Genomic DNA, 13,898 nt, shown 5'->3' with positions numbered 1-13,898 from the left:
ATCTGATGAAACACCAGAGGAAACACGAATAACTTCAAGTTAACTATTCAAACGAGTCCCTTTTTGCAGTTTTTATGTTAAAGGTTTTCTTAATTGTCCATTTCTATATAACTCAAATTATTTCGGTGAGTTTACATTTTAGTTTAAGCGTTTTTATAAAAAAAAGAAAAACTATTTTTGACTCAAAATGCATGTGTGTTAACTACACGTTTATACAGCAACAACAAGACTCACTTTTTCATCTTTTAACTAATTATTAGTGAACACAACCAAGACAATATTACACATACTTTCCATATCAAAATGGAAGGGTAAAACGTACACTTACGTTAACACAACACCATTCTGACTTCCTGTATATGTGATACTTTTCCAAGATATTCAACTTTTTTAAAGGAAATATATCATTCAAATAATTAGAAACAAACTTCAGACGTACTAATCTTCCACGACTTCCTGGTTCTATTCAGAACTTCAGTGTGGAAACTTCAAAACGTTCACAGAAAGCGTGACTTTCATGACCTTCAGTTACAGTTAAAAGGATTTTTTTTTTTTTTTTTTTTGAATATTCAGCCTATTCCTCAATTTTACATTCATTATTCTCCACCAGAACTTTTAGACAAATGTGTCTACTTTGATATAAAGAGACAACCAATGTCTTATTTCTAAACATTCAGATATTTATATAAAGCAAAATTCTCCTGATGTGAACACACACGGCCTCAAAACTGATAAAAACCAAAAGAACTCCACACTGATCTCGTTCCCCGACAGCAACCATGAGGCAAAACTGCAAAAAGTAGTTTATTATCTTCACCGTCATAGATTAAAATCGTAGTTATACACATTATCAGAGGCATCGATATAGTCTGAACTGTCCACGTTTTAAATATGTGTGTGTGTGTGTGGAGACATCGACTGCTGTAAATCCTTGAGTAATGTATCACCACATACACAACAGGAGCAGTAATAATAATAATAATAATAATAATAATAATAATAATAATGTCTGCAGTAGTTTAGACAAAAAAAACAACTTTAAATGACTTAATGCCTCAAATAATGTTTCTCTTTTCTTTTAAACCACAGTCTTACAAACACAGACAAGTACTTTACGTTGGTGCAGTCATGAAGTCCAGTGTCAAATCAAAGCTTTTCCCTGTTGTCAAGAGCTGTGGTATAAACCATGGAAGGAACAAAAAACAAACAAAATAACACAAATAAAAATAAAGATGTTGTGAGGTCCAGCTTCATTTCACAAAATAGGACGGGGCAGATGTGGTGGCATTTTTTTAACGTTTTTAATATAAATATGACAATTGTAATATTTATCTTTCAATAGGCTATCTCTGAAACCCGACTACCGTTGAATAGAAAAACAAGAAGAAACCTTTCGTGTAGAGACTCGACCTCTCTGGCCAGCCAGAACCTAAAGCCACGGTGACAGAAACACGCCGTAAATTCATGGACACGCGAACACCAGGGGGCAGCAGTCTGAGCAGGAAACAGAGAGTTCTCACGATTGAACAGAAAAACAAAAAAAAAACTATGACAGAATAATGAATAAAACACAAAAAAACAAAGACTGGCAATTTCTTTTTGGTAGAAAAATAAAGACTACAATGGCACAGGACGACGACGACGGGGAGCAACTAAAGAAGTGTTGGGATGTTCCATCACAGAGACATCCACGGGGGGGATAGTTATAAAAATAAGTGTATGTTCACAATCTGACGTAAATGGAAGAGGTTTTTACTCACGTTAACCTCCAGGGGGCAGACAAGGGCCAGGTGAGACGGGGAAAAAAACAAAAAAACAAAACCAGAGCAACGGGAAAACAAATTGGCACAACATCACTGAAACGACGAGAGCAGAGCGCCCCCTGTCCACACAGTCTGTCACCACAGATCAGCTGCGGCAGGTCACGTGACATCATCCCACGCCACGGCCGAGTTAGTTCACTTTGTCCTGGAATATGTAGAGGTTGTTGGTGGTTGCCACGGCGATGATGTTGTCCTGGGGATGCCAGGCCGTGTGGAGGATCTTCTTGTTGAAGTCCAAACTGTCCACGCTGATCTCGTCCTTCTTGCGTTTGCCACCGGCGCACACCTTCCGCGGCTTGAGGACCTGCAGCGGTTTGCTGTTTTCTCTGGACGCCTCCAAGGTGACGTCCCGCCGCTGACCGCGGTCGAACATCCGGAAGAAGTTGTTGTAGGAGCCGGTCATCACCACGCTGAGGAGGACGCACCACAAACACGGGATCAACACCTATGCAAACTGGCCGACAGCAAGGGGTATATCCGCAAACTTGTCCAGAATACCTGAACTCATACATTTCTCTCTAGTTTTTAAACTAGTTCAAACTAGTTAACCTATTATACATTGTTAAATATTATGAATATTAAAATGCTAACCACACCTGCCATATCTTCAAAGTGTCCAAATGTCATGAAAAAGCAAACACTATGTTTATTACATTTCATGAAAAAGCTACAATATGTTCAAACTTTCCATTCAATGCATTAATAAAGAAATGGAGGCTTAACTATTTTTTATATGATAATTAATAAATGTATATTATAATGTAATAAATATTATGAATAAGTGCTAAATAAACCCATGATATCCTCAATGTGTCCAAATGAGCTCAATAATAAAGAAAAAATGCCTTAACTATTTTTCTGTGTTCACTAATAAGTTAACCAGTTAACTTCTTATGTAACTATTACCAATCATAGCCAAAGTAATAATGATTGTACTTGTAGATAGTTGTTACATGAATCATTGTAAAAAAAAATTGAAGGCAATATCTCCATCAGTCTGGAAGATAAAACTGAAAATGTGTTTTTAGCATAATAAATTAATTAACTTGCTAATTAATAATAAAGCTACAAAGACAGGGATAATTCTCAGGTGGAATGTGATGCCCATGCAACATTTGAAGCCAATACCTGCAATACTTTGGAAGATACAGGCGAAAATATGGTTTTTATATCATGAATTAACTAATTAACTAATTAATAATAATGGTAGACAGCTCAAAATCAATAGGGATCATCTACAGGGGGTATGTGACCCATAAAACAAATAAGAACATTTAATCTCAAACGCCTTTACAGTTATCGCGTTAACGGCTAAAATCTGCGGACGTGCGAGACCGATTCCATAATATCCGCCGCGCGTTTCTCACGGATATAATAACAATCTGAGATGATGCTGAGGGTAAACGTAGTAAACGCTCACCTGTCGTTTCCGTTCCAGCAGCATTCAAACTTATCAAAGATGCAGTCGTTCTCGTAGAGCGAGCACAGTTTACTCCGCAGGTACTCGTGAACCTGGAAACACGAGTGAACAGGACGTTTCACAGAGGAACACAACAACACACGCCGCTACAGTCAGTCACAATACATGTCCTGTGCTGCCTCCTTGTGGAGATCTTGTGATATTACAGGGATTAACGAGGGGGAAAAGGGTGTGGCCACTGTTAGAGTTTAAAGCTGCAACAATTCATCGATGATTGGAGCGTTTTAAATAGCTGTGGATTCTTCATTAATCAATTAATCTGTTTTTAATGAACCAAACAATCAATTAATCAACATATTTAAATTTTATGAAGATTATTGTTAGTTGCAGCATTAGAGGAGTTTAAAGACAAACTGAAAACCCTGATGAACTCAAACTGCAGCAGTGTCTACAGCCGTTTTATGATTGTCATATAAATAAAACAGTCCACTGTTCACCTAAACATATCTTCTAAAATAAATACATTTAATTCAATAGATTTTAGACTTCTGATGTGTGCTGCTGCCTTTCTTGGCCAGGTCACCCTTGTGAAAGAGATCCTGATCTCAATGGGTCTTTTATCTGGTTAAATAAAGGTTAAATAAATAAAATAAAAGATTTAAAACACCTTAATGAGAGAAATACAGAAGAAAGAATTACATTTCTTTACAACGAAGCTTAAAGCAGACTTTGACTTGTCCATAAGTTTGGTAAAACTTCACTTTTAGTGCAATAATTAATCTTGATTTGAATATTTGTCATTGTGTGTGTGTTCATGTAACATGATAATAATAATAATAATCCATGGAGAATCATGTGCTGTTCCATTTAAAGCAGTGAATAAAGAGCCGATGTCTGACCTGATGAGTCTCCACCGGCCTGTTCTCCATGTTCAGGTCCCAGATCTTCACAGACAGATAGTCTCTGGTCATCATGTAGCGTCCGTTGTGGCTGAACTTGACGTCAGAGATGGACGAGATGATCTCAGAGAAGAAGGAGCGATTGCTGGGGTCTTCTGGCTCCTCGAACACTGGAGCACAAACAACAACAACAGGGTTATTAAACACAGCTGTTGAGGTGGAGACGCAGTGATGATGATGATGATGATGATGATGGTGATGGTGTAACTAACATTTAGAGTGTTTGTCACACAGGGCTGAATCCCTCATGTCACACAGACGGATGGTTCCTTTGCTGCTGCTGTAGACGAAGGTGTTGCACTGATGAGGATGAAACTCTGCGGCCGTGATCACCTCCGTCAGATCCTCCATGTTGGCAGGTTTAATGTCAACGATGTCTGAAGAGCGCGGGGTTAAGGTCAACGCTAACTGATGACAGTAAATTAGGGCTGGGCGATATATCGATATTTAAGATATATAGATATATTTTTTAAATGCGATATGGAATTAGACCATGTTTAAAAAAAAATTTCTTAAAATGAGCACTTTATTTTGTCGTCTCTATATATAAATGCTGTCCTTTACTATGGTTTGTCATATTTTGCTCTTTTATAAGAGAAGAAAATCTGTAATTTGATTTTCAAAAGCCATTTATAGTTGTCAAACTAAAACATTTTGATATTGTACTTTTCTCATACACACACATTTATTTCAGAAAAAGATTGGCCTATTTTATAGGCTTTTTTTTATTTAAATGTGCACCTTACGGAGCTTTGATTTTTATAAAAGGCACTCCTGTTGTTATACAGTGTTTATGTTTTCATTTTATTATTATACGAGTAGTAATAAAACTACTCATATTTGACTTTGACTGAACATTTCATTTCACAGCTCTCACTTTGCGGAAAAAATATCGAGATATATATCGTATATCGTTATTCAACTAAAATATATCGAGATATGACTTTTGGTCCAGTAGCACATTTGAATGATTCTGTGCAATAATTCCAATGTTAGGTTGTTTTTCACAGCCGTAGCATCTCCATTCTCTGACCTCAGGTCAGCTGCAGAGACGACTTTGTGCTCGCTGTGTCTTCACTGTTAGATTATCAGAGGTTTGTCTGTTGTCTTGTTCTGTATGTTTTAATACGTATGTAAAAAGACGCACCTTTATGCTGCCTTATACAGTAACACTGTCTCAGTACACGCACTGATGATGTGAAATGACGTGGACACGCCCTCCAGGTCCATCATACGCCAACTTTAAGCTAGCAACTGGACTTAATGACACAGCTAACAAAGCTTCAATTCTTTCAGTAACATGAGAAGACACTTGGCAAACTGTCACTGGAAATATTTGAAACAATGCCAGAAAATTCGGCTTAAACCAGAGGAAGTGATTTCCCTGACCAGCAGGTGGCAGTCATCTGCATTTGTTGGAAGAACTATGCAGCAGAATCAGTGTCTGTTCATTCTACAAATGGGAAAACATTATATTAAAATATTCACATGAGATTTGGCTGAATACATTTGTTTTTCCGTCATTTTGCTGCATTTGATTTGAACATAAATTTGTGATTGAGATTATGAGCAAATAATGAAATAATGAGCCATTTCTTTTCATTTAAAGTTGAAAGTTCAGATTCTCAGGTAGCACTTCTTCATGTTATTGGCCTGGTGAAAACACTGGTGTCACAGTTGTGATGAACACTGGTGCGACACGAGCAGTGAAGGATACTGAAGCTGCGGTCGGTGATCTCCAGGTTCCACAGGTTGACGCGCAGGTCGTCTGCAGACAGGTACGTCTCGTTGTCACTGTTGACGGAGATGGAGTTGATGTGGTAGGTGTGAGCGTTGGCAAACACCCGGCGTGGACTGGCTTCGACCATCAGGTCCATGGGTATTAAAACTGGAACCTGAGCCAAGAGCAGAGACCAAAGCAAGGACTTTTTATTTGAGAGATCCACACATACGTCATTCCCTGTATCCTGTGCACAAGCCTCTGTGCTAACTCACCCGCAGTGATGTGATAGTGTTAGGGTCTTTATAACGTCCATCCTCTTCCTTAAGATTATAACCGTCTGGTCTCTTGTCTCGTTCGCTGATTTTCCATAACTTAATCGTCTTATCTGCACAAAAGGGAAGCGACACAGGTCGTATTCTTGCGTTTGAAGACGCTTCACTTTGCGGTTAAACACCTGCTTACGTGTCATCATGTTTGATGGTTAACTCACCGTTGGTGGACAACAGGAACTGAGCAGCGTTCTTCTGAGGGAGCCAGCGGATCTTGTTGATCTTCTCCTCGATTTCCAAACTCTTCAAGTAGTCGAACTCCGGCTCGTGGCTCTGGAAAGTGCTGTAAACGTTGTATTCACTACGAAACTGAGGCGGACTTTTATTCTGTCGTAGGAGAAGAAGATGAAAGAAGTTAGAACGACGTGATTTTAAGAATCCCATCACCTTCAGCTCCGTCATACATCAGAGCAGGACTCACGACCATCATGTAGACCTTTAATTTAAACGGTACGTGAGAAGAACTGAAGAAGCTTTACCTCTATTTCCTGCTGGAAGATGACCACGCGTCCACCTTTGTCTCCCGTGGCCAGCAGCTCTCCCGTCTGATTAAACTCTACTGTGGATATGATGTCCGCTGCAAAGTCCAGCACAAACATGACAGCTTTGTTAGCGTACGCTCATAATGTTAGATGTTCAGAGATAAAGACGGACGTCTGGGCGTGTAGAGCAGACCTAGTTTTTCCTCTTTTCCTTCCCAACACATACACACACACACACTTAACCCTTTGTTGTGCGATGGAGCAGAAAGACGATGGAGGGTTGTGAACATGGTGGTTCTCCCTGCAGCTCTGTGTCAGAGATAATGTGCGTGACCTAAAGGTTGATATACTTTTCCTTTAGAGTCATTATTTCATCAGCATCCATTATATGTTTGGAACAACAAAGGGCCTTGAAAGGTTATTATATATAAATGTTTTGAATTTTTACGTCTCGTAATTCGTTTTAAATTGGTGTAAAATCTGTACGACAGATTTTAAGAAATATTTATAAGCAACAAATCAAATAAATGATATGTTATTTTTCTATTATGTGGTTTATTTTATTTAAATGTGTAAATTGTTATCAATGTTATTGGATATTTATGCACTTTGTTTTTCCTGCCAACATGGCAGAGTTAAACTGAGCCGTACATGTGGATAAACTTACGCTAAAAACACAAACAGACAACATGGGCGAAAATATGACCTCATTATTGGACGCTATAATAAACTAGAGCTGCAACTAACGATTATTTTCGTAATCGATTAATCTGTCGATTATTTTCTCGATGAATCGTTTGGTCCATAAAATGTTAAAAAACGTTGATCAGTGTTTGTCAAAGCTGGAAATGATGATGTTCTCGAAAGTCTTTGTTTTGTCCACGAACCAAAATGATTCTGTTTTAATGATTTCTTTGTTTACGAGGAGCAAAGAAACCAAGAAAATTTTCACATTTAAGAAGCTGAAACAATCAGAAATCTGGTTTTAATCATCAAAATAGCTGGCAATTAATGTAGTGATCGATGAATCGTTTCAGTTCTATAATAAACATTTGTACATTTTGAAGGCTGCACTTTGTGAATGTTGAGCAGTCTTACAGCAGCTTTGTCTGTGGAAATGTCTTAATGTGAAGCAGCAGCTGCAGCTGCAGAAGGATGGAGTGAGGAAACAGACTGCTGTCACATCACAGCAGGAAACATGAGGGAAGTATCCAGACTGACAAGTGACAGAGAAGCTGCAACACTTGTGTAAGACTCTGTCAGAGAGACTCTGTCAGAGAGACTCTGTCAGAGAGACTCTGTCAGAGAGACTCTGTCAGAGAGACTCTGTCAGAGAGACTCTGTCAGAGAGACTCTGTCAAAACACCTCTGTCTGCGTCTCTGCACGACAACCACACAGAGTCAATCCAGAGTGACGGATAAAGCCGAGGAGAGGTTATCATATTTATGTCTAACACCAGGGAGTGAGCGGAGATCCATCTGAGGAAGATGATGAGCTTTTACCTGCTCATTCACTGCAAAACTGTTGTCTGTGTGTGTGTGTTCTTGTACTTGCAGTACACTGAGGACCAGTGAGGGTTTTTAACCAACAAAGTGAGGTCATTTTTACAGAGTGAGGACATTTTGGCCGGTCCTCACTTTGTTTTCATTCAAATCACTTCCTTAGGTTGCTATAACATGCTATACTCAATTTGTCAAAAAAAAAAAATTCTAATGTTGAACGACATAGTATAGTACGACGTTGTTTCGAATTTTGGACCAAAAAATTTTTGTCAAAGATTTTGGACAACATGGTATAGTATGACGTTTTTGTCAAATTTTGGGTCAATTTTTTTCTGTCAAATTTTGGACCAAATTTTTTTTTTTAAAAATTTTTCAACTTTTGGATGACATAGTATAGTATGACGTTTTGTCAAATTTTGGGTAAAAATTTTTTTGTCAAATTTTGGGTAAAAAAAAAAATTCAAATTTTTTTTCAACTTTTGGATGACATAGTATAGTATGACGTTTTTGTAAAATTTTGGACAAAACATTTTTTTGGGTCAAATTTTGGACCACAGAAATTTCTCCCATTTTTTCAAATTTTGGACCAAAAATTGGGGTCAATTTTTTTGTCAAATTTTGGGCAACATTTTTTTGTCAAATTTAGGGCAAAAAATTTTTTGTCAAATTTCGGACAATATTTTTTTTTCAACTTTTGGATGACATAGTATAGTGAGACGTTTTGGGTCAGATTTTGTTTTCAAATTTTGGACCACATTTTTTTTGCCGGATTTTTTAAAATTTTGGACCAAAACTTTTGCTCTGGGGCTCCACCTGCAGACATTTTATTGTACTGCAACCAGTAGTTCTTTTTAGATGACATTCATGAAGTAGATATTTGTAATTGTGGTGATTTATAAAGTGGAAATGCTGGTCCTCAGTATGCAGCAAGTACAAGAATGTGTGTGTGTGTGTGTGTCAGAGGTCATACCTTCAGCGACGTCATCATCGATGGCTCCTTTCACCTGAGAGAAGCACCACTGCATGTCACCTCCAGGTCCTGCAGAGACATAGAATAATAAAAAGGCTTTATTAAACGTGGTGGGTGTTGGCCGTGAGTCAAAACTTCATATAGAGCGAGTTCAGACGACTTTGTAAACGTGTGAGTGCAAGTGTTCGACAGGAAGCAGCTTCAGGGAATGCACGAATGGTAAAGTATTTGCTATTATGGTTCACGGTTTAATAAAAATCAAACATCTACACAAAGTTCTGTGACTGCATGATATTTGAGCAGGAATGTGTGATAGTGGACAGCTTTTAATATCTATAAATATCTCCAGCTTTTATTTAGAGCGCCAGAATATCAGTCAAGGAGGGAAGAGCTTATTCAGTGTTTGTCATCAGTCGCATCAGGTGATCGTTACACGTTTGCTAATATCTGATAATACATTTTAAAGATACTGACATTGTGCATTCATCGACTTGAGCCTTTACTATTGTTGTGCTTTTCTTTTTCTGATAAACATCAATGAGAAGCGTGCAAATCTATTGAGAATCCTGTACATCTCATGCTTCACTATACACAGACTGTAAAAACGTAAACAAAGCTCAGCAACAGTATTTTAGCCGAGTCATGGTGTGGGTTTCTTCTTTAGGGAAGAAGAATATTGAACATTTGCGACACAGTTGGAGAATTGTGTCTTTAAATCAAACGGCTTCATCGTTAATTAAAAGGTCTAAAAAAACTGATGTCAGCATCAGAAGATACTCCAGTCTGTGATATCGTGCCATGCCTCATTGGTTGTTATCAAATATTGGTCAAATTCTCTGGATCATTAATTCATCTAATACAAATTAACATAGACAAATTTTTTTTTATCATTAAAAAAGTACCTATGATTTTTCAGATTCTTAAATGTGAATATTTTCCAGGTTCTTTGCTCCATAAAACAAAGAAATCATTAAAAACTGATGGTTTGTGGACATATGAGAACATCATCATTTCCCGGTTCAATAAACATTTTTATATTCTAAATGTTTTCTGGCATTTTACGAAGCCAACGTTCGTATGGTTGGTTGCAGTCGTGTTATGGGCCGTTTATTTCTTCTTTATAAGAATACTTGTTCCACAGACGGAGAATTATGTCTTTGAAAGAGCCTGAAATGTGTCAACAAATGTGTTATTAACGCAGTTCCTTTGTGGTTTAAAGGGAGTAAAACAACTGCATCAGACCAATACCTGTATTAATAGACAAGATAATTAAGATTATCATTATCAGACATGAATGAAGTGATATTTTACCATCTCTACTAATAACAGGCAAATAAAGGGAGTCTTCAGCAGCATCTGATAACAACAATAACAGGAGAAAATATTCTGCCATCACTCGCCTCAACAGGTTCTCCAACATCTCATTGCACAACCCTGTTAAAGTCTGCATATTTTTCATATGCATTTATTATTTTTTTAAATAATTTCTGTTATTACACAATTAAAAGTGTTGGTAGGTGGACAATAAGTTAGCCTGTACATCAGCGACCATGAAGCAGCTCTGCAGAACAATCAAGGACATTTATGAGTCACTCAGGTTTCATCACACACACACACACACTGACGGGAATTCAACACAAAGTGCCAGAGCAGGGTTTGGTACAGATCCAGACAAAAAGCAGCACTCTCACTGAGACATCCCAGCATCCTTTGCAGGAGAAAATGCAGAAAGCAATCAGGTGATTAAACGAGCGAATCGTGTCACTGATCAGTTTGTGTGTAAAAGCAAAACATCAGTGACATTTCTCCGCCCAAACACACACACACACACGAGGAATGAACTAAAAATACGACCGTGACCTATTTCTTTGCCGTGTAGCACAGCTGTCACTCAAAAACAACCACCAGTGGTTCAAGTCACAGTTCAATGTAATGCGCCGCGATTTTATTCATTCATAAATGAATGAGTGAGTAGGTGTGTGAATCACGGGGACATGATAGGATACATCGTCCACTAAGGCTGCACGACAAACCGTTAAAAAAAAAAAATCACGATCTCGATTCACAACTACACGTGACGTGATCTCATTTCTAAATGACAGCGATTCCTGTGCATTTTATTTCACGAGCTGCATCACAAATAAACCATCGTGAGTTTCCTAAACGCAGTCTCATCACCGGCTTCTCTCTGAACATATGAAGCCTTTACGTCACATGACTCGGTGGAGGTGAAGCCCGTCTGCAGGTGAGTTTACGAGCAGCGGCGCTGAACGAGTGAGTGGCACAGAACAGAGGAGAGAGAGAGAGTGAGCTAAGGATAAATAAGTACATAATGGATGGTGATGAAAATCACAACCACCCGACACGAGACGCGTTAATCTCTTAATGTAACTTTCTCCACCTTTATCCCGCTGTAAAGTCACTCTTCTTCACACAGGTCACTTCTGCACAAGTTGAAAATCTTTAAAAAAGGAGCATCAAGAAGTACAATCACAGTTAACTGTCATTGCAGAAAGGCTGCTTTTATTAACTGGAATAATAACATGTTTGAGCAGATACATCAAACTTTAAGTTTAGGTATTGTTTAATATATTTACTTTCCACAGTTATTGTGTAAGGTGAGGTCTTAAAATAGGCCTAAATCTGAACATGTGTTTAATTTAAATGTTTTATTTAACAAATGTGCAATTAAACCAAAGTGTCAGAGGGCAAAAAATATATCATCTGATACTTATCCACAATATTCATATTACTCAGCCCTCATGCATAGGGTGTATTTAGGTTAATGTGACCTGTTATTATTTAATATAATGGAATATGATCAACACATTACAAAGACAGCTGATCTGTTCCCTCCTTTTGTGATTCAAATCAAATGTAGCTCAATGAAAGGGTTGAATAATAGTGACTTAACTGATAAAAATGACCTGTTTAAGTGTGTGATGAGCAGACATTAATCAAACAGTAAACATGTCCTTCACTATGATTTTCTTCATTCAAAGTCATGTTTCATCTGATGAATGAAACGTACAAAGCTACGTTAGAGCTACACACACACATACATGACTGCTTCAGCCTCATTAAAGTGAAGCTTTTCATATTTACATCATCAACACACTCACAGTTATCTGACGTCACGTTTCATTTAAACCATAAACCGTTTAAATAAATAACAAAAGGCAGTTTTTGGACTGTGCAGCAGCAGCAGTTGTTAGGCCCGCACTGTTAGCCTGCATGTGGCCAATGTCAAAGTTTCAGCTAACGCTAGCACAACAGTATAAACACTTACAGAGACGTGCGAGAAAATAAACGCACAGTTTTATGTTTTATTTGTGTATACAACCGCAAAATGAGACGGTTATAATTGACACGTTTGCGCAGAGGAGTCCAAGAAGCGGCGGTTACGACTGCGGAGAGTCAGCGCTGCACAGTCACGGAGGGAGTTAGCTTACTGGATCATGGTAAACAGCTAGCGCCCAAGCTAGCAGCGGCGGCGGCGGCTGCTGCTACTTAGCCTAGCCTAGCATAGCCTAGCTTCAGGCCAGATGGGCGACGGCGGCGCTGCAGTTTGGTGCTAGCGTTAGCAGCTAGCAGAGGTGGTTAGCTGCAGTGAACAGACGTGTTTACTGTTTGTTTGTTTGTGTGTTTGTGAGATGATTTTTAAAGAGAATTGTGATAAATTACCTGCCATGACGAGACACACAGTGGAGCTCTCCTCCGTCAGTCACGATCCTGCTGCCCGTGCCCACTCCCACGCGCCGACGCTGACTCGTGGGATCTCAACTTTTTCTTCCGCTCTCGCTCTGTGCGTGCGTGTGTGCGTGCGTGTTTGTGCGCAAACCTGCAGCAGCACATGCGCTAAATTAATCCACCGCTTATTTTAATGTGTGTGTGTGTATGTGTATGTGTATGTGTGTGTGTGTGCCGGCTCTCTCACATACACACTCATTTATTCTTCCTCTTCCTCTCAGTGCACGTGCACTACAGGCTTTTTCAAGCAAGTCGAGCAGCATAGCCGCGCGCGTGCACGTCAACGCCCTCTTTACTGATGATGATGATGGAGACAGACACACACACACACACTATCTATCTATCTATCTATCTATCTATCTATCTATCTGCAGCTCAAAGGGTCAAAGGTCGACGAGTGACTGATACTAAAAGAAAAACAAATATGATGGGTATGAGAAGTAATTATAACAAAATAGAACAGGAAAAAGTAGAGCAAAAGATGGGAAAAATTTAATATGTTTACATATATGTGTACACTGTGTTCAGATTTTATTTTGTAAATAATAAATCAACGCGTGTGACGTATTACCAGGAAATTAACTGTTGTATTTTGTAATATATTGACAGTGTCACGTGAGGAAACTCAGCTGATACATGAGATTAAAAGAGGCAACAAAAACTATAATTTAGTGACAATAATAATAATTATTATAATTTTATTTATTTTATATTTAGATCATATGTGTGAGATTCAGAGTTTAAAATCATTTGACTGCTTTTTAAATCTTCCAGAACCCTCAGGAGTTTGTGGTGCAGTCTCCCTGACGACCACCTGAGGGCAGCACACAACGTCAACTCAACACAAGACCTTCCTTTTCAGTCTTTTCAAAATAAAAGCCCTCTTTATGAATAACAACATGTATCGTTTTATTTGACACGAGCTCGTGACATTAGCGC

General features: G+C 38.5%; 1 protein-coding gene across 1 annotated transcript; it reads right to left on the bottom strand.

Annotated features, from left to right (window-relative positions):
* Positions 1-886: 886 nt before the first annotated feature.
* ppp2r2ab (protein phosphatase 2, regulatory subunit B, alpha b) lies at positions 887-12,961 on the bottom strand. Its single transcript, XM_083895312.1, has 10 exons — positions 12,894-12,961; positions 9,210-9,278; positions 6,734-6,831; positions 6,416-6,581; positions 6,198-6,310; positions 5,920-6,097; positions 4,415-4,579; positions 4,143-4,312; positions 3,244-3,335; positions 887-2,233 (listed from the first exon to the last, which is right to left on the bottom strand). The coding sequence occupies exons 1-10, from the start codon at positions 12,898-12,900 to the stop codon at positions 1,954-1,956; spliced, it is 1,338 nt and encodes a 445-aa protein (XP_083751438.1). The 5' UTR covers positions 12,901-12,961; the 3' UTR covers positions 887-1,953.
* Between the last annotated feature and the right edge of the window lie 937 nt (positions 12,962-13,898).

The sequence above is a fragment of the Microchirus variegatus genome (genome assembly GCF_963457635.1).
Source record: "Microchirus variegatus genome assembly, chromosome: 1".
Lineage (NCBI taxonomy): Eukaryota > Metazoa > Chordata > Actinopteri > Pleuronectiformes > Soleidae > Microchirus > Microchirus variegatus.
Note: the sequence above shows the minus strand (reverse complement) of the source record. Positions and strands in the feature narration are given on the sequence as shown.

Excerpts from the sequence above, each read along its gene's own strand:
- ppp2r2ab (XM_083895312.1), bottom strand. Across the intron at positions 6,832-9,209 it reads CGATGATGACGTCGCTGAAG|CGGACATCATATCCACAGTA; the intron begins GTATGACCTCTG and ends TGGACTTTGCAG. Across the intron at positions 3,336-4,142 it reads GGCCGGTGGAGACTCATCAG|GTTCACGAGTACCTGCGGAG; the intron begins GTCAGACATCGG and ends TCGTGTTTCCAG.